At 38.0% G+C, this 26,480-nt stretch overlaps 3 protein-coding genes across 3 annotated transcripts in view; 1 reads left to right on the top strand and 2 right to left on the bottom strand.

Annotated features, from left to right (window-relative positions):
- The window catches only part of snx19b (sorting nexin 19b), a 60,098-nt gene extending 57,476 nt beyond the window's left edge, over window positions 1-2,622 (bottom strand). The window contains exons 1-3 of the mRNA XM_084716834.1: window positions 2,535-2,622; window positions 581-861; window positions 264-458 (exon numbers count right to left, since the gene is read on the bottom strand). Of these exons, the coding sequence (XP_084572960.1) occupies window positions 264-458; window positions 581-861; window positions 2,535-2,622 (564 nt within the window). The remainder of the gene's footprint in view (window positions 1-263; window positions 459-580; window positions 862-2,534) is intronic.
- A 5,972-nt stretch (window positions 2,623-8,594) lies between these two features.
- On the top strand, window positions 8,595-19,107 carry il4i1 (interleukin 4 induced 1). The gene is made up of 9 exons (XM_084716326.1): window positions 8,595-8,724; window positions 10,059-10,162; window positions 10,788-10,893; window positions 12,995-13,209; window positions 13,939-14,051; window positions 15,549-15,750; window positions 16,829-16,897; window positions 17,007-17,143; window positions 18,019-19,107. The coding sequence occupies exons 3-9, from the start codon at window positions 10,863-10,865 to the stop codon at window positions 18,785-18,787; spliced, it is 1,536 nt and encodes a 511-aa protein (XP_084572452.1). The 5' UTR covers window positions 8,595-8,724; window positions 10,059-10,162; window positions 10,788-10,862; the 3' UTR covers window positions 18,788-19,107.
- Window positions 19,108-22,501: 3,394 nt separating this feature from the next.
- On the bottom strand, window positions 22,502-26,090 carry timm8b (translocase of inner mitochondrial membrane 8 homolog B (yeast)). The gene is made up of 2 exons (XM_084716832.1): window positions 25,856-26,090; window positions 22,502-22,905 (listed from the first exon to the last, which is right to left on the bottom strand). Exons 1-2 carry the CDS (start codon window positions 25,955-25,957, stop codon window positions 22,738-22,740), a joined length of 270 nt encoding a protein of 89 aa, XP_084572958.1. The 5' UTR covers window positions 25,958-26,090; the 3' UTR covers window positions 22,502-22,737.
- Window positions 26,091-26,480: the final 390 nt, after the last annotated feature.

Raw genomic sequence — 26,480 nt, 5'->3', positions numbered from 1 at the left:
GATGATTGATTTTTCCAGCAAGTTTAACAAGGTATTGTGGCTTTAAGTCTAGACCACACTGGCCTATTTTCTGAGACTTTTTTGTCACAACACTGCAAAGGGCAAATAAACTGACTCTAAATCGGTCATTACTCTCTTGTTCTTTGACTACAGCTTTTCTAATAATTTGTTGCTAAAATCATAGCAATATACCATTCATTTCTACATAGACAGACTTTAATAGTTCTATTCAAAACTGTTACCAGCAAACTCAATTCAAGTACCTTCCTGTCGACCTGTCTTGCACGTATCTTCAGCTCCATGGCCATAGAGATCATGGCCTCTTTAACCTCCGTTTCAAAGCCGCTCTCAGAGGACACAGTTGAGAACCAGGAGGTGACAAAGTCCCTGATGATTTTCCTCACTGTGTTGTGGATTTCCTGGTCTAAGTGATCCTCATCCTCCACAGATGGCGGAATCTGAAATTTAGTCAAGTGTCAATTAAGTGAGCACTGAAAATTGTTATGACATTCCCAAAAGTAAGCAAGGCTTTGATCATCAGATCCCAGTAACCTTAAACCACAGTTAATTGTACATTTACCTGCTCCAGGGTGATAAACCTCTCCAGGTGAACCACACTGTTCGACTCCAGGACAGCCTGCGAGCCAAGCCAACCGCCGAGCACCACCAGCAGGCTGGTGAACACGCACAACAGCCAGATGTTAACCAGCAGGTGGAACAGTACCAGCCATGCCAGCACCACACCGAAGCCCAACAAGCTCCTCTGTCCCAACACCTCAGCCATGGTACTGTGCGGGTCGCTGTCTGGCTTGACGCCCTCAGGATGAGATGTGGAGATCATGAATGCCAGAGCAACATCACCCTTTGACAAACAAAACCAATGAAGAATTCAGGTTAGGCATAGCATTCAAAACAGAATGAGAAGCTGCATGCAGTCAGAAAGTGATTAATATGAATTAAAGAGGATTAACATACAAAGCAGGTCAATGCATTGTTAGACCCCTACTGACCCCTTTTCCCTCAAGTCTGTGTGTATGTAGGGGAGGGCAGGGGCAAAAGTTCAACTTTTTGTTATTTCCATCCATATCCTCTACCAATACCAACTGTTTTTTTTAATGTATTTATTGATTAAAATATTACAATGCCTCCATAGTGCTTGTCTGGTGTAATTCAAGTCTCCTATAGCCCCAACAAGCCTTTAACTGGTGCGCAGACACAGCACAACCATTTCATGTATGTGAACAAGGATCTACAGTGAAGCTTGAGGTTAAAAACATGGTGTAAATGACGTCTTTCAACTCAACTTGGCATTGTGGTGCTTTAGGAAACTTGGATTACACCAGACAAGCAGTACAGAGGCATTTTATGATTTGGGGTTTCTTTGGTTGTTGTTTTAATTTGGGGGTGAACTCTCCCTTTAAACACTGCTTATTTTAACTTCAGCTGACCTTATTAATGACGACCAACTCACTTAACAGACCTTTTTCATGGCAGCCATATTGATATGGAATAACAAGGTAAACACAGGTGTTAACAATGACACTAATTAAGGTTCCGTTCCATTTCGTGTAGCAGAGCCTTTCCAGTGAGCCAAAATGCACAATAGCAGCACCCTGACTCTGATTGACCTGAACGGAACTGAAGCTTAACTAATTAGTATCACTGTTAACACCTGTATTTACTCTACTGTGTCATGCCAAAATGGCTGTTGTGAATTAGGTCTATTGGATGTAACTAGTTGCAAAAACATATTTATGCTAGCTGCTAGCGTTAGTTTGCATGTGTGTCTCGGCAGCAAGCACTCGTTTACTAGCTTGACTAGCCAGTGTTCAGTCACATTTTTATAATTTGTTTATCTATATTTACCACTTCTACTAAACATCAGCTAGCCTCGGTAACGTTTTTGACTACCGTTAGTCCTGGTACATACCGTTATCTGCTCTGGTGAGAAAACGCGACACCAAACCCCGCTCAGAAATTTAGAATTTACTGTTTATCTGTTGTATGACACGAATAAGCGCTTTTAATATGGATATAATAGCATATTGACTAGATAATACATAAACAGGACAACATTCGGTATACAGTTCATTTAACCTGGAGCAACGTATTACAATATAATGCGTACTTTGTGCTTAAGTTGACGTTACAGTACATTCTCCGTCTCCACCCTCCACAGCAAATTAGCAGTGGAAGAAGACTGCAAATGAAAGGCGAAGAGATAAAAGTCGAAATAGTTATAACACAATTGCCTTTCCGTGTGCTACAGTAATGCCGAAATGAAGAACAGATTATAGGGATTTGTTTGAGATCTTCAAGAATGTCCTGTAAGGTATCGCTCTTTCCTAGTACGTATATTTTCTTCAAATTGCAAAACATTTTAATGGAGATCTGTGTTCGGGTGCGACCCAACGATTGACGTAGCCGGTTCATATTTACAGAACACATCGCGGACACAGTGCAACATGTAAAGTGGCGTCTTATTGTAGATAGTTTTTACCCAGTTGCATATTTAAATAAAAGAAAAATATTTAACCTGTACAAGCTGTCATGGCACTCAATGGGAGGTCTCGTGAGCGTCTTGATGACTCTTTGGTCTGGTTTGTTTACTTCCTGTATCATGACGTAAGCTCAAATAAGACAGCCTAAACATGGCTCATGCGCACCCCTAATACCATGGAAGCGCAGAAAATGAGGTTGATAGTCGAAAGAAAAACGGGATCTAAAATTATGACCTAATGTCAATTTAAAAAGATAAGGATAAAATACTCACTGCTTTCTTGGCATTCAGCAACTACACTTCCCATGAGGCTTTGTCAGCAGCGGCTAAGGCTCTTGGGATATGTTGTCTCATCTAAGCATAATGCCTTAGTGTCTCACCTAATCACTAATGACTTAATATCACAAAATAATGATTTAGTATATCAAAATAATAAGAAACTTTATCAAAATACTGACTTAGTGAATGAATGAATGAATTATTTTTTATTATTGTGTCACATACAAGCAATGCAAGCAACAATGTGTCCTGCCCAAACAGGCTTACAAGACACCGTTATTTAGATAAACAGACCACAAACTAGAGTGACAAGATAAATTAGAATTAATGTTAAACAAATAACTATCCTGAGGATTTCATCATCAGAGCACCAGAACATTTCTGGATTTTGAGCAGACATTTCATTAAATATCAGGGGGGTTTTTTTGTTTGTTTTGTTTTGGGTTTTTTTTTAAAGGACAATACAAAAGAAAATATGATTCATTCTCAACTTCCCCCTTATCCTACTTGTATCTAAAGAACCCCCACCACACAGGCGCACCCACAAAAAGAATAAGTGATTCATTTCAAATTTGTTTAGATTGTTCCTATTTTTGGATTCTCCCTTGTTTATATTGTTCCTGTTTTTCATTTTCTCCTGTTTAATTTGTTTATATATATTTTTTTTTAAATTCCTCTTGTTTATATTGCTTTTTTTTTTTTTTTTTTTTTTTTTTTTTTTTTGTTACTTATTGTTTTTATTGATGCCTCCTCCTATTTTTGCTGCATTGCAAATTTCCCCATTGGGGGACTAATGAAGGAATATGCATAAAGATTATCTTATCTTAATTTTCAAAAATCAATATCAGTTATAATTGTTTGAATTTGTAGAACCTTTGCCTTTGGTAAATGTCTCTTGTCTAATATAATCTTTGCATTTTTTCTTTTAACAACCCAACGGTATTTATATACACTCATTACCAGAAGAAGAATAAGGATTCATCATCACAGAGCTTGAGAGGTCACAGAGTTGTGCCCTACTCAGTAGCCTACTATTTCTAATTGAGAACAAAGAAATGTATCTTTTTTAATGTTTTGCATCTAGACTTTTGTAAAAATTGTGATTTTAGCTAACGTGCAGATCTGATTTTGAGGATCTTAAAGCAGACAAAGTCATGGGGACCCCCTGTGATTTATGGCACCCCGCCAAGGGGGTCCGGACACCAGATTGGGAACCAAAGACCAAGAATCTAGGTCTTTGGTTCCCAATCTAGATCACACAATTCACATAATTTGTTGTCCTCCTGGATGTTTTTAAGTCTGCCAACTTCAAGGTTCAGAGAAAGGATTCCTGCTCACAGCCATGCAACTAAAAACCTCTAACTCTAACTCTAAGCTTGCTCTAACATGACATTCAAGGCCATAATTGTGCTTGATTTGAATATATGTCTGTTATTTTGGTTTTAAGAAAATATCATTTAACCATTTTGCCCCAAAGTCTAACGTAACTTTCTTCTAATTGTCTTTATCTCCATGTTAAATTATTACTATACTTACACTGTAACCCAACTTCCTTAAAAATATAACGAATCTCTTTAACTCATGGAGAATTGTGCACTTTACTCCAAAGAAAAACCTTCTCATTGATCCTGTTTTCCAACATATTAAGCAGACGATTCTACAGTCTGATCATTTCACATTTTCATCTTATTGAGTCAGGAAACCAACCCAGATCACCCTGAACAGCCAAGGTAGGAGCAAACTTATGAACACCTAAAGAACAGCATGCAGCTATGTTCTGTATGGTATAATAATGACATAATTTAATATAGAGGAGACACATGCATCATAAAGTTTGACTATCTGAGATCTTAACATACTTTAACTTGTTAACAACAGAACCTAATGATCTCCCAGCTGACTCTGTCAGGACTTTAATTCCAACTTCATAAGTCTTCCAACTTCTTGGGATACCTTTTTTCCTGAGATGAATGATCTGTCTTTTACTTTGATTTATTCATAACCTCCATCTGTGGTGCCAGATCAGTAACAAACTTGACAGTATTTCTAAATAATGATTTTGTGTGTCAGATAGTTACTTAGTTTCTCAATGTTTCTCACACTGATAGCATGGCACAGTCTGATCTCCAAAGCCACAGAGGAAACTGAAGTGGGACAACAAGGTGTAAGAATGTCTTCTCACCATACGTCACTGGATTCATCTATACCGAGCACCAAACAGGCAGTTACCTACAAGATGGTAAATATTGTGAAGCTGATGTGTCAAACCTCAGTTACACTGAAATATTTAAATATTTTAGTACTAGTTAGGGTTTGGGATAAATAATAATAACTATTTTTGGCATTTCAAATGTGTTTTATATGATGCCATGATACGTTGAGGAGTCTTGTTGATCTTCATTTCTCACACTGATGGCATGGCACACTCTGACCTCCAAAGCCACAGAGGAAACTAAAGTGGGCTAACAAGGCGTGAGAATGTCTTCTCACCGTAACCTACAAAACACACAAATTGCCTTCAGCTGTATTCATATTACAAAAGTGTCACTTAATGTGTTGTTGACTTCTGGGCCTGAAAAGCAAGAATCATCCTTTCAAAATCTCAAAAAATGTCCCACAACTTCATTGAACACTCATTTAATAAAACTATCAGGACATATTGAGAAATACACTTTTTTCCTTTTTTGAAATATACTTGAAAGATATTCTCATGTCTGTATGCATAGAGATGGAGCCAGGAGATGAGTCAGTTAGCTTAGCATAAACACAGGCAGGCACAAACAGCTTGAGAACAAAATTGAATGTTTTCCATGTTTTTCTGTTAATTTGAAAGTGTTAAAGGAGCAGTATGTAGCAAATGGGGGTCCAAACATGAGTACTGTAGTCCAGATAGCAAGTTGGAACCATAGCGTGTGTATTAAATAAGCTGGTTTCCTTATTTTCTATGGTTGAGGTGAGTTGTTCCCCCCACAAAACAACATGAAACCAGCAACTAAGTAAGGGACAGACGCATGACCTACAAAGGGAGGGGCAGGTGAACACACCTGATATAACAACACACACGGATCGTGGCGTTAGCAGCTAACGTTAGCTCTTGGAGGGAGAAAGTCATGGCCCCTTTCTCAACATGCGTTTTTCTCTGTACTTGTGTTCTTGAGAAACATCATCAGTCTCAATCCAAGTACTGTTGCAATCTCGCCAAGTACAGTCAAATACCCGGATGTGTTCTTGCCCCGTCTGTTTTATCGAGAATGCATCAGGTGGTGACTTGTGTGGACTTCGGCAGCCACATATCCCAGAATGCATTTTGTAGCAACAATGGCCCACAAGTGACCCACAAGTGTCAAAATACTACTGTTTTAGAATGTAATTTTGAGATTATTTTATGTGAGAAGGTAGACATTAAAACTTAAAATCTGTGGTCGATTCATCATAATAGCGCGTAGTTTAAAATTTGCTCCAAAGTTTTCGGACATGTGTCATCCTGCTAACAGGATGGCCAGCATACCTCGCCAGCTAGCAAGATGACCGGGCAGTTAGCATTCATGTTACCCCAAGAGATGGTGACGTCATCAAGTACACTACCATCCCAATTGCAGAATGACCGTCCTGCATCCTCCCATCCTCGAGAGACTCCCAAGTCAAACTTGCTAAGTCCGAACTGCCAAGTACATAAGTCTGAACTTGGTGTACTTGGTATTGAGAAAGGGCTATGATGTCACACACAACTTCTGGGTGTGTTGTGTCTAATTATATATTATATCCTCACAGTCTGATATGTTTATGTTTTATGACAAAAGGTGACTTTCTTGATGTGTAAAACTATGTTCTAAATTGATAAACATCGCATGTGTAATCTGTGGCACAATTCAAATGGGATCAAAAGATAATTTGTCTCACGCCATTGACAACAGTTCATATTTTTTCCAAAGATAGGTCCACCAGAGGGGGCATGACTTCACTTATCTAATACCTAGTTATTAAGTAACTGTTAAAGCAAATCGCACTTTTAATAAACTTCTTTGTGCTTTCTTCTTGCAGTACAATGTCATTGAAACTGAGGTCAGGCTCAAGAAAATATCCACAGCCAATTTACAAGCCTGTTTACTTCCTGTCAGTTACGTTACGTTAGCTTTACCTACAAACTTAGTGATTTTTTTGTCTTTAAGTTAGTTGCTTCACTTTTCAGAGTCAGCTTGTTATATATTGTTAATCTTTACTGTTCATTTAGTGTTTTTGAGCCTTTTAATAATCACCTCAGTGTCTTAGATAATAGTTAGCAACGTTAGCTGGTTCGCTAATTTTGTCATATTCTTTCAAACTTAACAGAAACCAAATAAAACAGACCAAAAACACCTTGGTTCATCTTTCCACCATTCCAGCAATCATAAACTCTTATCTGGTTGAAATTAATGCTTATTTCCCTGAGTTAGTTAAAATATCTCTGGGAGAGAAGCGAGAGGCAGGTCAGATATCAGAGAAACAGGGTGGCAGTGGAAAGGCTATCCCAAACATTTTTGGTAACTTTTATTTTGTTTCTGTCAACTTTGAATGAAGATGATGATGCTAGTTAGTGAGCTAATGTTACAGTTATCTAAGATACTGAGGTTATTTACAAAATGCTCAGACACGCTATACAAAAGAAACAATAAATATTGTTATCAAAATGTACCAAGCTAATTGAAAAAAGTAACTAACTAAAGGTGGAAAAATCACTAAGTTTGAAAGTGAAGCTAACGTTACTATAGGCAAGACGTAAACAGCAGTGCAGTTTGAAAAATGGATACGTCACAATGCATTATGCAAATAGTGGATCGGGGCCATTAGGATGAATTTGTTTAGACGTAAGCTGTTGTGTTATGTCAAAGACTGTGGTTAACAGGGGAAGTGAAACAACATATGAAACGCAGCCTTAGAGTCCTCTGGGATGTCACTGAATTTTAATATAGATAGTGAAGTGAGTCAATGGCAATAAAATTCCCCAAATTCCCCATTGGGTTTTTTTTTTAAACTTATATGTTGGCCATGTCAAAATGTCATTTCCACTGGTGAAAACTAAATCACTACTAGTCAGCCCTACTGAGTGTTGCAAGAGCTTGCCATAGTTATCACAAAGTCATGAGCATATGAACAGTCAAGATATCATAAGAAGGCTTGGATGGAATTTCCTCAAACTTGGCATGAAATTCCACTTGCATTCAAGGATGAACTGATTCGATTTTGGTGGTCAAATGTCAGAGGTCATGGTGACCTCACTGAATACATTTTTGACCATAATTCAAGAATTCAAACACTTACTGTGACAAAATATCACACAAATGTCTAACAGAATTAAGTTATGAAATGATGACATTTTCCATCCAAAAGGTCAGCTTCACTGTGACATCATAGTGGTCATCTTTCTGTCAGGCCTTTGTCCTCCTGTAACTGGAACTTGTCTGGTTGGCGGAGGCATACAACCACAAGGCAGCAATTCTGGTTCCTTTTAACTCTCCATCCCCAGAAAGTCCCAAACTATTTGCCAAAATTTTGCAGACCTAACAAATTGACTTTATAGCTCTGTTTGATTTCTCAGGGTGTTCTGAGAGCTGTGCCTTACACATTATACATTAACATGGCTGACTTAACTCCCAAAGCCTCATTAGTTCAGTGAACTCGGTGTTTCTACATATGCTGACAAAAATGTGAAATAAAAGGTGCCCCTTGACCTCAAGCAATGCTGCGGTCAGCTATGATTCCTCCATATATTGCTACATAGTTTTATAACCTGTGATATAGAACCTCACCTGAGCTACAGAAAGTGGGTCAGATGAGAGTGTCCCTCTCTGAAGCAGCAACCAGCCTCTTCACGTCCAAGTCAAGCTTTGACACAAGACAGCAGTCCACTGGAAATCTTAGAAATCTGCTCCTGTTTGTTTTACCCAAGAGAAAGTTTTCTTGAAGTTGTAAGTTACACCTTTTCTCTTCCTTATTTCCACCTTACTTTCTTTTTCAAGTACAAGTTCCTACAAAAGTAGTTATTCAGCATTATTCAGCTTTTAGTACAAAACTGGTTACACTTTTATTAAATGTGTAATAAGACATTTATTAGACATTATTAGAGGGTAATTAGGTACATATTTCATTTTACAGTAAAATTCTGTTATTATTTGTCCCTAATTACCCTCTAATAACGTTGAATAAGCATCTAATAAAGGCTCTAATGCTGTCTAATAAAGAATATATTATGTCTAGTTTTTGTCTCTCTATATCTGGTTATACCTTATTAGTGTAGCATTAGATGTATGGTGTCTAATTAGAGTAATTCTAGGTTTGTCTAATTTCATACAATGTAAGGCTTGTTATGTCTCATTACTGTACTGTTACAGTTTTTCAGAATTGCTAAAACACCAAACCCCATTCTCTACACCAAATTCTCACTGTCCTAAACCCATTTATTGAATCATTCACTCTTTTGCAAAACTCTAAACACATTCTTACTCGCGCAAACACATTTTACACTGTGATGCACAAGTGTTGTAAAATGTTTTTGACTAAAAGACACACATCCAAACATGATAAATACCAGGTGCTGGATAGAGATATGTCGAAAAAGGAAAAATAGATTCCACACAGTAGATAATGCTCCCAGGAACATTTATTCCAAAACCTAAATATTGGTAGGGAATAATACACTTTTGTTTACAGTACAGTTCTATTGTAATGTGTCCCAAATTTCCATTTATAAAGTCTGATAAGGGTCTTACAGTGGGAAACAACACACTTTAGTTTACAGTACAGTTCTGTTACAATGTGTCCCTAATTACCCTCTAACAAAGTTGAATAAGCATCTAATAAAGGCTCTAATACTGTCTAATAAAGGAAAAATAGATTTTACACAGTAGATAATGCTCCCAGGAACATTTATTCTACAAACTCATTTATAATAAAGGTTATGTATTTTCTTGACAATTCAAAATGTTTTTGTGATAGAAATGTTTTTTCTGTTGCTACATGCCCTGAACACTGTGTTTTCCATGTTTTGATGTAGTGTGTACTGACTGCTCAGTACTGCTTATGTATCGACCGGCTGTTTGATTTTGCCAGAGGAGTCAGCATTTTTGTGAATGTGGTTTAAACATTTGGGGTTTTTTTGTCCAGAGTTTTGGAAAAGTGTAGAAAGTTTCAAGAAATGTGTCTTAAAAATTGTGAGAAACAAAATAATGTGTCACTTAAACCAATGATGTCAGGAAAATGAAACCTTCCCTCTTCCTCCTGCTTTTACTTTCATTTACTGCAGACTATAAAAGTGTCTGTGTGCTGTGTTTTGTCTGTGGGACAAAGAAGAAGTTGGGTGAATTTGGACTGCATCATTTTGGCAATACAGCTCATACATCCTCATGAGTAAGTAAAAAGTAAAAACTCTTTTTCAGTAATCATAAATGAGAGGATAAAAAGGAGAAAAAAGTTGGAATGTATTATGTTTTGTTAAGTATGTCTGATATGCAGCTTTAAGTTGGACTTCAGCATTTTTGGATACCACTGAATGAGCACTTTCAGGTCAGATATTGAAATGAGTGAAGATGGAGGAAATGAGGTATGCTGATGACTAGTATAACCTCACTAATCTGATTTGTTCAGTGTGGTTGACTCTCGAGCCGGTGTGGGAAAATATTTCTGGAAGACCTGAGGAGCCACAGTCCCCTCATTAAAATTACGTTGTGTGCAATTTCACACATACCATGCTGCCAGGTTTTCCAGGCAGCTTTTGTATGGCGAGACGGCGTTGAAAGTTTAGAATTAAACGTGGGCTCATCAGGGTCATTTCTCCTCAGTCATGCATAGCCTTACAACAACTTACGAGACATTACCTTTGTTGAAGGTGAGTGGAATGATAGCCCAGCCTGATCTGCCTCTAGGTTTAGATCATTTATTTAATGAATCATGTGTGTGTACCAGATTTAATGTGTGTTTCTAGTTAAGTGGAAAATGAAACTTCTGTAACTTGTAACACATTTGTCTTTGGTAGGTTTCTTTTTCCTCTCATAGTGTCAGTATCAACAGCAGAGGGAAGACATCCAGACTGTGGAGCTCCATCCTCAAGATGATCCCTCACATGGCACTGTGCAAATTCTGTGAGTATTAAACAAACCACTATTACACAATGTGTTCACTCCATAGTCAAAAGTCTGATGCTGCAGTGGCGAGTTAATGAATTATGAAATGAATCTTTTACATGTTCTTTACTTTGAATATGACCACAATAAAATCTGCATCATGGAAGGGAGAACTGATTATGCAACACAAGTGGATTGTTGTGAAAATGCAATATGCAAGTTATTTTTATGTGATTTGTCATACACCCTCGGTTCTGCTTAGAGATATGATTTTGTTATGTTTGTAAACTCAGCACAAAACTATAGAATGGAAATTGGAACTTGGTGGTTGCTTAGAGACGACTGGAAATTTCTTGGACGCAGAAACGCTGTTTCCTCTGAGCTTTAATGACTAAAATAACATCTATAGGCTGAGTGGATGAAATCCAACTTAGTTGCTAAGAGTTTGCTTGTTGGGAAAGTTGTGTAATCAGCATAATGAGATCATGATCAGGTAGAATAAAGAAGAAAATCAAAAATTGTCACAAACTTTCCAGGGGGAATTTACTGAATTACATAGTGCATATATAACACACTATTCCCAAAGGACAAAAAAAACCTTATTTGAGACTTAAATATTAAAATAAATCAAGGACTATGGAAGAAATTCTAAATGTAAGATTTATATCTGCAGTACACCACTTAATGTGTACATTGTTTTACTGAAAACTAAGCAATGCACTTATTTTGTTTCATTTATGAAGAAGCTAAAATGTCCTATATTGTTTTCTTGCTGAAAAGAAATAAAAATAATGAGATGACCTTTCATTTCTCATTTATTTTCATTTGTTCATTGCCATTTGCAGCTATTTTCATGTATATCTGTTGAACCAACAAAATCATTTCGTTACCTGCATTCAGTTTATTACAAAAAGCCACCTTAAATCAGATCAGATGTTTTCTTTTATATTTATTGGCAATGCAATTGTTGTGCCTTAAAAGCATCAACTTGATTTAATACTGACATATAATTAATTATGAAATATATTTCCACATCCTCATATTGTGTTTTTCATATCTGTCTTTCTATTTTATTTCAATTTTTAACCAAACAAAGTTTTATGAACTGAATTCCAACACCCCTGTTTTAACCGGGGGACACCGAACAATTACAAATTGAAACAAATGTTTTTGTAAATCAAACTATTCTGTTTTAAATTGGAAATAAGAACGCTTTACAGTAAAACTATAGTAAAAATATTCTCAGCAGAATATTGTACATATATATTAATATTACAACAGATTACGCCATTATAATAATATTAAAATTAAGTACTTGTGTAAAAATGTACTTTGATAAAAATGAAAGATAGTACTCTTAACTTTACTGCCTCACATTTTGGGTGAAAAAAAACCCTGAATAATAACAACCATATTAGGACAGAAGAAATATCTGTTTCCATCGCATTATTTGTGCTTTCCCAAATAACATACTTGTATTTGGGTGCATCCCTAGTGGTATGCAGTAAACATGAATGACATCACTTCTGTCACGTGACATACATAACGTAGTCATTCAAACTCAAACCACAATCTTTTTTGAAACTTAACCAATAAGTTTTTATGTCTAAACTTTTATGTGTGTGTAATGTCACAGGAGTTATGTCAGGTGACTTACATAACGTAGTAAAGGTCTGGTAAGCCTGTCACTGCCAGTCCTTTTCACCAGTAATACATGTTGTTTTGGGAGTAACTGACAATCGACCTACTCTGTCATGAAGGTATAAGACTGTGTTAGCTGCCTTTTGTCTGTCCCTTCTTATTTTCTTATTATTTTGCCGTGCTTGGGACACTTTACCAACCCAAAACGACAGTCTCTGATGTTATGGGAATGAGACTCAATCAAGACAATCAACTTTCTTTCTACATGTTCACAAACAGCAACTGGCAAATCCCACTGATTCTACACTTAAAGGTCTTTATGGAACTGGAATAACGCCAAAACCAAACTGCCTACCGCAGCTTTAATATCCAAATCTTTCACCTGCATATTTGCAGCCAATAAGGCTAAACGGGCTGATGAAAACCGTGACATATGGATGCAAAAAAAAGTTGAGTTTATATTTTCTTCCCCTGTCAGTTCCTCTGGTTCTAGTCGGGGTTGTGGTGTTTGCTGTGAGTGGGATCTTCGGAGACCCTCTGTACGAATGCCTCCAGGACACTGACTACAGCGAGCTTCTCAACATTGTGGATAGAGGTCTCCCTGCCTCTAAGACACCCCGTCATGTAGCTATCATCGGTGGGGGCATCGCCGGACTGACCGCCGCAAAGTTTTTAGAAGACGCCGGACATAAGGTAAAGTTATTTATAGTAAAAAGATTCATGTACCTCATATCTGAGTACATACTGATGATACTTAAAATACATGTTGTACAATTAAAGTGTACTTAAAGGGACAGGTCACCATTAAAATCAAAAATGCACATTTTTCCACCTACTTGTAGTACCACTTATCCATCTAGATTGCTTTGCCGTGAGTGGCTGAGTGTGAATCTACTCATGGATGAGAGGCTCGTGCTCATGAAAGCTCAGGATGTAAACATTAATGGCGTCCTCCTCATCTTAGTTATAACCTCTTGTCCGTGATAGACACTTCCATGCTTCTGCACGGTTGATACAGTTGGCAGGTGTAGTTTGTATCAAGAAAATAGTCCCTACTTAAAACTCCTCAGAACGTGGTGTGTGGATTATCTTTAGTAACCAGCTCATGATTTCTGGAAGGAGACTTTGCTGTTTTTGGGTGCTCTTGAAGTTGAAAGTGACCAATATTGACCCATACTTGGCCTTCTTCATGGTGTGGCTCTGGGTCTGTTCTGTATATTTTTGTTGATTTGAGCACCACAAGCAGAGCGGCATCTAGGTCCTTTATACTGGACAGAAGGCAGACATCTCTACAGCCAAAACTCTGCAGCTCACACCAAAACTATCTAGATGAATAATAGCACGGTGGAAAAATATGTGTTTTTGATATTGGAGTGAACTGTCCCTTTAACAAGATGATTGTGTGTCCCCATGGACAACAAGGTGACGATAATAGAAGCCAGTGACCGTATCGGAGGACGTGTGGAGACCTTCAGGAACAGAAGAGAAGGCTGGTACGCAGAAGTGGGCGCCATGAGGATCCCCAGCTTTCATAAGTGAGTAAAGTAACGACCTGTCTCTTTTCACCGTCTGCAGGGTCTTAACATGACAGGGACATGAGAGGACTGAGGACTGAACAAGTAGCCACCAAGTACTCAGTTTAGTACCACATTTTAGTACTTGTTCTTTCACATTTATATTTCAGAGGTAACACTTTCTGTGACACCCATGTCTATAATGCATTATAATGTAGACATAGTTATACATGTGTTAAACTGTCCTTATGGCAATGTATCTTTACAATATATTATGAACTATTTCATAATGTCTTTATGAGATTAATTGTCATAGTACTTAATACATAATAGTATAAGAACTGATGATCATTCACTGACTTTTTTTTGGCAAGGATCATATTGTATTATTATACTCACGGAGCTAAAATCATCTGGACATTTGGACAAAAAAAAACGTAATAGTGATGATTAAAAAGATTATGTGTGAGCCTATAGACTCTTTTTGAGCTGACATCATGATTACGTCATGGTGTTAACTGGAGGCAAAATGAAGGAATGACTGCAGGCAAATCCAGAGTAGCAGGCCACATATAACCAAGCAAAAATGTCATCTTTCTGTGGTGTTGGTGCCAGAACTGGCTCAAAATGAAAGTTTTATCACATACCAGCTGCAACTGCCAGTCACAAACAAACAAAAATGAAGACAATTATGGTTAAGACAGGAGGAAAGCTGGGAGATGTGAGCGAGCTGTGACAAAACACACAAAATGAACTCAAAAAATGTCAAATGCATTTTACAGAACTAAGATGAGCTTTGACTGCGTTACAACTCCATAGAACACACTTCATTTAAACTCAACAGACAGAGATGAAATAAAACTCAACAAAAACGTCTTGTCCAGTCTTCCCACTCCTCCAACAACCATCAACTCTGAAATCCTTAATTCACTGTGTTAGATGTGAAAGCAATCTGGTTCTACAGGCTGTTTGACTCTCACTCATCCTCCAACAGCAGCCTCCTGAGCCGGAGCATCACAACGGAGTGCACGCCATTAAATTAGCAAAGAAACAGACAAAAAAATTGGCCAAAAAAGCGTGTGCTGGTTAATGTGAACTTTTCCAAGTAACACTTGTAGTTGAGTTGAACACTAGCCAACAAAACCGATCAGTTAGTGTAAGCTAATTTGTTTGAGCTATTTTTCTGCCTCGACTTAAGCTCCACCCACAAAAAATGTTATAATGTTTACAATCAGGAAACAAGTCTATACATCATGTTTTTAGTGAAATGTTCCATATTATTATGCCGTCAACATAACATAACTTATTATACTTTACATATGTGTGTGTACATTACTCAACCTGATGTGACGTGAGTTAAAAAGGAGTCAACACTATTTGGTTCAAGCCACCGGACTTCTAGTTTGAAACATAGGGACACAGGATGAGTTGAGAGTGAGAATATGCTGCGATAATTTAACTTAACCACTGATGTTCATACACACGTAAGATATTTAATGTACACTATCTGTTCCACAGGATTCTGCTGTCCTTTGCCTCCAAAATACACATTTCCTTAAACCACTTCATCCAAGATGATATCAACACCTATTATTTGGTGAATGGAGTGCTTCAGAAAACATATGCCGTGGAAAACAACCCCAGTGTGCTCAACTACACCTTGACTAACAGAGAGAGGGGGAAGTCGGCTGCTCAACTCTTCAGCGAGACACTCTGGAAGGTTTGTACACATTTCACGCGCTGATAGTGTAATTAGTGTTTCTGCAACTACTGACATTTTGACGTCCCAGCAATGTTAAAATTTATGTTTTTTGTCCCTTCACTTTCTGTGATGCTGAACATCACAAGTAGTGAAAGTTAACAAGCCACCATTGCTGCAGTGGCGCATCAGTTTGAGCATGAATTAATGCAAGCCGTCATACGAGGTTTACAGTTTTCTAATTTTCCACTTACTTTTTATGTAATGCTAGTTTTGACAACAATGTCTATAAAGTCAGGAAGAATCTGTGTGGTTTGGATGGTTATGATAGAAACTCTGAAAAATCTCACAAGAGTCTGGGGTTCCCTTCCAGACCCAAGAGAGAGTGACAGACATGACATGCCACTGCAGCAATGGCAGCGCTGCAAGATCACACAAAGCGGTTACCAGATTTGTCTAAAATAAAGTTTTGTTTTGTTTTTCAAAGGAAAATCAAGGAAAGGTTATCTTTTCTTCTGGAGTATTTTTTGTGCGTTCTTACCAAACAGCTTAGTACGTGTTTGGACTACATTTTAAAAACTGTTCAATTGATGTATATTAGATGCTAGGAGACAAAGCCAATGTAACAGACCTTGCTACCTTTAATTTATCTGGAAAGTGAGCAAAAATGTCATTTCGCAAAATGTCTTTACCACAGCAGTTTTAGGCGTTATGGTAGAGACAATTTCAGGGCAAAACAAGTATCACACGAGCCCGCAATGTAATCCAGCTAACCAGTGGATTATTGTTAAACGTTATGTTTTTACTAGTCTAACTCCTCAGATGTACACTGAACACTGGGAAAGCAACAACAACCTCCGTTGCAAGCTACACGCTGAAAATGACAAATTAGCATCTGGGATGCTAATGGTGCAAACATAAACAAGCTAGCAGAGGTCACCTTTTCTTTGGGGATGATGTAGCCATTTTAATGCCAGAGCTCGCCTCCCGACATGCAAGTCAAAAATGCCTGTAGTTGCAGAAACACTCTACACGTAGCCATTGTTTATTTCATGCAAACATTGATGTCTTTTTTTAAACTACTGTCATCTGTGTGCAGGTGAGAGATGACCTTAAGACACTTGGCTGCAGTGCCATGCTGGATAAATATGATTCCTACACAGTGAAGGTAAAGATGTAATTATTTTGACATCGTCTTAAAAGATGTCACACATCAGATTGAATCTGAATGAAAAATGTCACTTTATTAATAATAGTTAACATTTGTTTGCTGACAGGAGTATCTGGTGAAGGAGGGCAACCTGAGCCGTGGTGCCTTAAGGATGATCGGGGACATCCTGAACGAAAACAGCCTCTTCTACACGTCACTGATCGAGATGCTGTATATACAGTCAGACATCAATGACAACACTGAGTAAGAAATATTCCTTTGTGTCTAGAAACAGACAGCCTGCAGATCTAACTTTGGCTTACCACTGGTTCTCAAAGAGCATCTCTGGAGGCAGAAAAAATCTGGCTGGTTGAGTCAAAACCAGCCAGAGGAGCTGTTTTTTCCTTTTTTCCTCTTCTTAGTGTTAATGTCATGTATCACACAAGGATGTTTGCACTTTCTTTTTTAAATTAAGAAGCAATTATAACGCAAAATATTTTTTGGTAACAGCCTAAGTTTGCAAAAAATAAAATAACTTAAAATATTAAAATCTATGATATTCTTTAAAGGGACAGATCACCCCCAAATTAAAAATACATATTTTTCCCAGGGCAGCAGTGCTGTTAATCCATTGTCCACATTTTTTTGGTGTGAGTTGCAGAGTTTTGGAGATATCAGCTGAAGAGATGTCTGCCTTCTCTCTGACCACCAAACTTTAATCTGTTCATCCTTGAGTCCAGGTGGACGTTTGTACCAAGTTTGAAGAAGTTCTGTCAGTGTTGGCTGCTGAATGAGACTGGGACATATGTACATACAGTATGGATGGAAAATCCCAAAACATAATGCCTCCAGCCACGGCTCCACCAGTGCAGAGGCATAAAATTCTGTCTCTTTAGCTGCTAAATATTCCACTATGTTCACCATCTAGTCACTACCTTTGTCTGCTATTTCATGATGGGCAGTTAGCATATAGTTAATGAAAGACTGTTTGACTAAAACCAGAACAATAAGCGGGAAGACCCTGAAACTCTGCTGCATAAAGCTGAGGGGAAGTACAGTCAGGTAGTAATTCTCTGTGCTTTCCTCATGACACACAATCATTTGCATACATAAAAATAATTATTGGGGTTGTCTTCCAGGTATTTTGAAGTGACAGATGGTTTTGACCACCTCCCGAGGGCTTTTTACCAGCTCTTAAATGCCACCATCCTCCTCAACTCCAAGGTCAAGTTGATCAACCAAACAGGCGGCAGCAATGTGACGGTAACATACCAGGACTGGCGTAATTCTGGCTCCTTGACTAACCTGACGGTGGACTACGCCCTGGTTACGGCCACCGCGAAGGCCGCCCTCTTCATCGATTTCCAACCTCCTCTCTCCGGGGACAAGATGGAGGCCCTGCGCTCAGTGCATTACGCCAGCTCTACCAAGGTGGTACTCAGCTTCCAGGAGCGCTTCTGGGAGAAAGAGGGCATCAAAGGAGGGAAGAGCATCACAGACCGGCCCTCTCGCTTCATCTACTACCCCAGCCACAGCTTCCCTGGTACAAACGCTGGGGCCCTCCTGGCGTCTTACACCTGCTCTGACGATTCCACCCTCTTCCAAGGGATGAGCGATGAGGAGCTGATGGCTGTGGTCCTGGACGACTTGGTGAAGATCCACGGAGAGGTCATCAGGCCTCTGTGTACAGGGGGGCTGGTAAAGAAGTGGGGTTTAGATCCTTACAGTCTGGGAGCTTTCGCCCTGTTCACACCCTACCAGCAGGGACATTACGCCAGAGAACTGTTCCAGAGTGAGGGGCGGGTGCACTTTGCAGGAGAACACACAGCCACACCGCATGGGTGGATTGAAACTGCAATGAAGTCTGCACTCAGGGCAGCTAAAAATATTAATAGCCTTACAGTCTAGTTTTGTCTTTGTCTATATTTATGTAAGTTCCCTCATATCCAATCTAATAGGGTTTATTTGATGGTTTACCAGTATATCTTGTGAATACAGGTCTATCAGTACCAACCCCTCTGATATAATGTATATTTTTGTGTCATGTACATATTTATTGATTGACGTATATATCTACTGATCACCAGCACAAGGCCTGTCTATTAGCAGCCCCTAAACTGACATTCTGATCAGATTCCACAAAGTTTACCATAAATAGAAATATAATTGACCCTTCCTAAATCTTGTTCAAAGCCTCAGTTTGGAAACACAAACAACAATTGCAGCACCTGTCAACTTCTTTCTTTAGTTAGTCATCACTTAGGGTAAAAAAAAGGGCTACATTTGTTCAGTTTCAACACTGTGATGAGTGCACCTGTTCTACTGCGGGGTACAGTTAAGCATCCAGGCATCAGTGAATTAGAGGATCTGCAAGGTTGAGGTTAGATAAATGTTAACTGTAAGTCAGTGTTAAGCTAGCAAGCAAGCTGACATTTAGAGTTATTAGGCCACCTTATGACTGAGGTATTTTGATATAGAACAAAAATGTAAAAGATTTTTATGACTGAACGTAAACAACATATCGATGTATCAGTAGCTAGCATACCAGGTATGTTAGCTTAATGCTAAGTGCATTATGAGTCACCAAAACCACCCATATTTTAGAGGTTCCCTTAAGAATTGTAACTTACTTTATCATCTGCAGTCATTTCCTCTTCTTCTCTTCACAAGCAAATCAATTGGATGACAGCTGAAGAACCTTAGTCAGTCAACCTTCTCCTAACATTTGTCGTAGTACTTAGATGTGTTGCTACGGGACCTGTACAAGTGACATATCCTCACATTTTAAGCTAAGCTGCTAACAACCGAAGTAGATTCAGTACCTAGTTAGCAAGTATTTTGCTAACATTAGGTATCAGATATAACTAGCTAGCTAGCAATTATTATAGATTGGCTAGCTAGTTAGCTCACGTTTTACTAATATTAGTTATCAGATGTATCTAGCTAGCTAATGACTGATGTTGATGAGCTAGCCAACTAGCTAGCTAATAGTTGATGTCAGTGAGCAAGCTTGTGTTTTGCTAAAACAGGCTAACTTAACGGGTGACCTAATGTTGCTTTTCTTTTCAGTGTAGACAAGCCTAGAAAATAAGTACCCTACAGAAACCAAGGAAAATTAAAAAAAATATATATTTTTAATGACAGGAAACAGGAAAGGAGAAAGCTGACTGAGGTCCCATAAAGGGTGGGACTTGGGAAGGGTCAATTATTATTGAATTATGATAATGAGTTGTATGGTTTCACTGTTCGATGGTATGTGCAATGTTTCAGAGGATAATCCATGATGTTCTGCCACACTACTACTGAATCAGAGCTGCAAGTTAACCAGCACTTACCAACTCGTGCCTTTCATTTCTGTTTTTTTTTATTTAGATTCTTCTACTGTACATTTCAGTTACTTATAGTTTGTACAAGAAACTAAAATATTTGATTAATGCAATTACTTTCGATTTTCAGTTGTCTGGAACTAAAATGTGTTGTGTAATAAAAGTTAAAAAATGAGAAGTATTTGCACATAGAAGGAACATTAAGTAGACATGTTAGGCAAAAGATTGTTGAAATGTTCCTCTAGGGAGCTACATGGAAAGACTAGTGTCTTCTCTAAAGTCTTGATTGTCTTAAGCTGGATTTCCCATGAAGGCTTCATTATGCTTGAAATGAACTTGTTCATACATGTTGTGTAAAACACATCTGTCAAAAGTGTTCATACCTGCATGGCTAACGAGAGGTTATAGCTCAGCCAAGAAGGACATGGTATTAATGTTTACATGAAGATGAGAAAATGAATATCATAATACTGACCTCTGGTGGGACATTTGTTTAGTTTTGGTTTTAATTTGATCAGGATACATTTAGCCTACTTTAGTACTTAGGTGACTTGGAGTTGGCTGCCAAGTAGAGCAGAGGTATTTCTTAGTAATGACTTATGTGCCATCCTAATTTATCATTTTAGTTTTTGTGAATAAACAGTGAATCAATCTGTTATTAACCAATGTTGTTGTGGTTGTCTTTCCTTAATTCTAATCACTACTCTTGTATATCCTTTCTCACAGGCCTTTATTTAATACTTTTTTTGATCATCTGAAGCTTCAAGTATCTGTCATCATAATTTATGATGTCATTACCCTAAAAAAGTAAATAAAATCCTTAAACAGTCCTCGATGTCAATTAAGGGATTCATATAAACAGAGATTTTTTTTAATTAAATCAACTTTCTTTAATTAATATAAGACATCAGTTTGTCAATATGAATGTCATTTATGGTGTTTGTCAAAGTGTTTTTGAAAGGCTAAATGCCAACATGTTGTGAATTTTGGTAATAATTACAGTTGTATGTCTATCTTTTTCAATAAATTCTTACTTTTACACTTAATCCCTGCTGTGGAGTCACTTAAAACATTTGGATTGCACAAGTCAGAAAACAATCCTACAGAGCTAGGGTTATGGTAAAAACATATTGCGATTATTTTGATTCATGATTAGCGGAAATTATCATTTTTGCACCACAATTTTAATGTTCACAACAACTAGTTTCAGAAAGGGAGAGATAACTTAAACTCTAGGTCAGTTACCATCCTAACTTCCTCACTGGCAGGTTTTCTTCAACCTGAGTTTCTCTCCGATTCCCCCCATCTGATGAAACCCTCATCTGTGCTTCATTATGTAAGAGGGAAGTATTTGCACATAAATGGAACATCAATCAGACACATTAGGCAACAGATATTTTTGTAGAAATATTCTTCCAGGGCGCCACATGGAAAGACTAATCTTGATTGTCCTAAGCTGGATTTCCCATAAAGGCTTCATTATACTTCAAATGGCCTAGTTCATACACTGTCAAAATTAAAAGGTTTACAAAACTCAAACTTTCAAGGCAATGCATTGCAATGGATTTCTTAGTTATGGGCACAACTCAAATTCCAAAGTTTTAAAAGACTTTTAACAAGTACTAATCTGTAGTTAGTTGTAGTAAAAAATAAAATAAAAACATTTGAGTAAATTCATCAATGTGAAAGTGAATGATGGTTAAAATTTTAACATCATTATTTAATATTACAAACATTTAATTTTCAGGCACCAAAATAACATCAAATCAGTGTCATAGCTCACTGTGACCACTTCTTTTTTTGAGTTTCTTAAACTGAAAGACTTAAGTTTAACTAAAGGAGAAAAGTAGATTATCTCAAGTAGATTCATTTCCTCGTTCATATTACTGCAGCCTTCAGTCGTGTTAATGTGGTCCAATATGTCCTATGATATATCAAAGCAAAGAAACTAAGAGTTTTCTCAGCTCTTTTTATTTTTACTGTGTTCCTGTTGACACCCTCATCTGTACCTGATTAAGGGGAAATCACAGCTTGTAAAGCAGGTGCTGTCAATAAGTTGAGATTTCTAGATCACAGGTGCATAAGTGACATATTTTCTTCTGAGAATCTGCTTAAACAAAGTTTTTTTATGCTTGGTATCCTATAATAATCGAACTTTAACACTGTCAAATGATTTTAAGACTAAGTTCGAGTACAAATCTAAGAGCAGTTTCATAAATGAGGCCCCTACATTCTTTTCATGCTTCACTCTCCATTGTGTTTGGAACATCAAGGATCACTGACAGGATGGTGGACGTGAGGGTACTGTGTCACTTTACTAATGTCACATTTACACAACAATTCAAACAGGTACTTTTTGCTGCTATTTGCAGCTACAACCATGCAGAGATCTCCATCATGAACCACCAGTCCAAAGTTTGAACAGTGAGTTATAAAAAAAACTTTTCCTGTCCACATTATCTTCCAGCAACATGTTAGGAATACTTTAGATTTATGTCATTACACAGTCCAGTTGGCGTCTATAGTCCGTTATTAATGAGCGCCCTTCTGCACCATCTGCGTGAAGCGGTTTGTGATGGTCAGGGTGGTGTCGATGAAGCGCTCGACGCAGCTCTGCAGGCACGTCTCTGTCCGGTAGTCCAGCTTCGAGCCCGGACTGTCCACACACTTGTCCCAGCAGACGTCAGTGAAAGTGTGCACCTGGAATAAACATTACAAAAACTTATTAACAGCTGATTTGTGTAACTGTGGGATTAATAAAACTGCGGTGAGGGACTTGGACCTAAACATGCAGGGTAGCAGAGACAAGTTTATGGTTGATGAATCACCGTTTGCCTTTTTGTGATCACTGACTAGTCAAAACTCCTGACCAATACTGGATGTTTAGTGAGCAAAGAAAGTGATTCATTATAGGGCTGTTCTGATACCAATACCAGTATCATAAATGCCTCTGATACAGCCTAACATGCTGTATTGGGTATTGCCAAGTGCCCTCTCTGTGCACTATGCACCAATACAATCAAATTTATTAATACCGAAACAGGACCCTGCTATTAATAAACAATATACTTATGCAATGTATCAGATTGGTATCCTGCATCAGCTAATAGGCAAAGTTCAGTTATCAGAAAATCTATTTGTGTTAATATTTTGTTATAATACTGAAGTAGTAAACTTTCACCAGTATTTTTTATGAGAAATAACTTTATATAAAAACCACAGATGTGGTAAAACACAGCCTACATCCTGAATTTAAAAAAGGGATAAAATATACATAAAATGCTGCCCATAAAGTTAACAAATAAATGCACTATGTATTATGTTCTGTTAGAAAATAAAGTTTTCATAATTTTGGACAACATATATGCTGATTAGGATATAGACGAATGTAGCTGTGACAGGCAAATATCTGCCCAAATCATACAATATTATAGTAATATCGAGAAATATTGATAGAGGTGTTTGGTCAAAAATAGACCACAACTAAATGTGTGTACCTTAAAGTGACAGTTGGCCCCAAAATCAAAAATACAGTTGTGCTCATAAGTTTACATACCCTGGCAGAATTTGATTTTTGGCCATTTTTCAGAGAATATGAATGACAAGAGAAAAACTTTTTTTTCACTCATGGTTAGTGGTTGGGTGAATCCATTTATTTTCAAACAACTGTGTTTACTCTTTTTAAATCATAATGACAACAGAAACTACCTAAATGACCCTGATCAAAAGTTTACATACCCCAGTTCTTAATACCATGTATTGCCTCCTTTAACATCAATGACAGCTTGAAGTCTTTTGTGATAGTTGTGGATGAGGCTCTTTATTTTCTCAGATGGTAAAGCTGCCCATTATTCTTGGCAAAAAGCCTCCAGTTCCTGTAAATTCTTGGGCTGTCTTGTCTTGCATGAACTGCATGTTTGAGATCTCCCCAGAGTGGCTCAATGATATTGAGGTCAGCAGACTGAGATGGCCACTCCAGAACCCTCACTTTATTCTGCTGTAGCCAACGACAGCTCGACTTGGCCTTGATTTGGATCGTTGTCATGTTGGAAAGTCCAAGTATATCCCATGTGCAGCTTCCGGGCTAATGAGTGCAATTTTTCCTCAGTATTTTCTGATAACAGGCTGCATTCATCTTGCCATCAATTTTGACCAAGTTTCCTGTGCTTTTGTAGCTCACACATCCCCAAAACATCAGCGATCCACCTCTGTGTTTCACAGTAGGAATGGTGTACCTTTCATCATAGGCCTTGTTGACTCCTCTCCAAATGTAACGTTTATGGTTGTGGCCAAAAAGTTCAATTTTGGTCTCATCACTCCAAATGACTTTGTTCCAGAAGTTTTGAGGCTCGTCTCTGTGCAGTTTGCCGTATTGTAAGCGGGATGCTTTGTGGCATTTGTGTAGTAAAGGCTTTCTTCTGGCGACTCGACCAGCAGCCTATTTTTCTTCAAGTGCCTCCTTATTGTGCATCTTGAAACAGCCACACCACTTTTTTTTCATAGAGTCCTGTATTTCAGCTGAAGTTGTGGTTTTTTCTTTGCATCACAAACAATTCTCCTGGCAGTTGTGGCTGAAAGTTTTGTTGGTCTACCTGACCGTGGTTTGGTTTCAACAGAATCCCTCATTTTCCACTTCTTAATTAGAGTTTCAACACTGCTGATTGGCATTCTCAATTCCCTGGATCTTTTTATATCCCTTTCCTGTTTTATACAGTTCAATTACCTTTTCCCACTGATCCTTTGACAATTCTTTTGCTTTCCCCATGACTCAGAATCCAGAAGAGTCAGTGCAGCACTGGATGAAAGATGCAAGTGTCTGTCAGGAGCCCAGAAACTCACTGACCTTTTATACACACACACACACACACTGATTACAAGCTAACAGATCACAGGTGAGGATGGTTACCTTTAGTAGCCATTCAAGCCTGTTTGTGTCAACTTGTGAGCATGTTATCAGGCCAAAATCTCCAGGGTATGTAAACTTTTGATCAGGGTCATTTGGGTAGTTTCTGTTGTCATTATGAATTAAAAAGAGTAAACACAGTTGTTTGACAATAAATGGCTTCACCCAACCACTAACCATGAGTGAAAAAAAAAGTTGAAAAATGGCCTGAAACTGCACACAACAAGGTCTGTGTCTTGAAAGAAAGCAGAAATCTCTACAGCTAATGTCTTCAAAAATCTGCAACTCACCAAAAAGAACTATAGGAAAAATATGGATTTTGGATTTCAGGTTTAAGTGTCCCTTTAAACATACCTCTGTCATCTTTATTATACATTTTACTTATTGTCTGATGTGATATACCCAGGATACATTGTTAAATGTTAATTGTCAATAGTGATCACAGATTCTATATAAGATTACTCAAACGGTCGAGGCTCTCAGGTAGGCCTTTTACTCCCATCACAACGCCAACAAGTACTTAACATTTGGCACTGACGTTGTAAATGGACAGGGTAGATCGCGTCAGTGTAGCATACATTAGTAGCAACATGAAGCATTGTCCTTTTAACCTAAATGTAAATAAAGCTTGAATTGTAGGATCTTCCAGGGGAGTCATCATGTCCCTGCATGTGGTTCATGCTCTGTCACAGCTCGACGCTAAAGGACTGTGAACAGACTACAGATTAGCATGGTTAGCATACAAACCTGGGCCTGGAACTGTGCTTTCTGTTGCTCTATAGCGATCATACGCTGAAGCTCTGTCGCCTCTGCTTTCTCCGACGCGCTGAAATTATCAAAATTGTCCATTTTGTTGCTATACGGTTACAGAACAACTCTGTATTCCTGTGAACGCGGCTGCCGGTATGAAGTTAGGTGACCTTCTGTTTCACTGCGAGTACGCGGTCCAGTCGCTGAAACACCGCTGATGTACAAATCACGTGATGAGCTACACACTGCGGCGGCGCCACGGGGCTCCTGCGCCTGTCATTTGTAGATCTGCGGGCTAAACGTGACGTAAGAAGTGACGCTTACAAAGATATTTCATGTTTAACAGGAGCGGACCAAGCGCTCTATTAAAGTCATAATAAGCCTCTGTATTATTACGAAATGTGTTTCCCCATACCTCGATTTAAATATTTTTACTATACCCCTGTACTCCCCCCACCTTTCTGCCAATTTAAAAAAATAAACATAAATAATAAAAACTATTAAAAAACAAACAAACAAACAAACAAACATCCAAAATAATTTAAAAATGGAAGGTTGATCTATTTATAATTTCATATTATTTTGATTCAATTTTATTAAATTATTTATATTTATTTCATTT

This window comes from Lutjanus erythropterus, chromosome 4, assembly GCF_056507025.1.
Source record: "Lutjanus erythropterus isolate fLutEry1 chromosome 4, fLutEry1.hap2, whole genome shotgun sequence".
NCBI classification, from domain to species: domain Eukaryota; kingdom Metazoa; phylum Chordata; class Actinopteri; order Lutjaniformes; family Lutjanidae; genus Lutjanus; species Lutjanus erythropterus.
The sequence above is the reverse complement of the archived record's forward strand: the minus strand, read 5'-3'. Positions and strand labels throughout refer to the sequence as shown.

What these genes read in the sequence shown, in the direction of transcription:
- il4i1 (XM_084716326.1), top strand. Translation starts at nt 10,863, where the DNA reads ATGATCCCTCACATGGCACTGTGCAAATTCT. An exon ending in CATGGCACTGTGCAAATTCT is followed by an intron (nt 10,894 to 12,994) that starts GTGAGTATTAAA and finishes TTCCCCTGTCAG; the next exon opens with TTCCTCTGGTTCTAGTCGGG. An exon ending in TAGAAGACGCCGGACATAAG is followed by an intron (nt 13,210 to 13,938) that starts GTAAAGTTATTT and finishes ATGGACAACAAG; the next exon opens with GTGACGATAATAGAAGCCAG.
- timm8b (XM_084716832.1), bottom strand. Translation starts at nt 25,957, where the DNA reads ATGGACAATTTTGATAATTTCAGCGCGTCGGAGAAAGCAGAGGCGACA. An exon ending in AAGCACAGTTCCAGGCCCAG is followed by an intron (nt 22,906 to 25,855) that starts GTTTGTATGCTA and finishes TGTTTATTCCAG; the next exon opens with GTGCACACTTTCACTGACGT.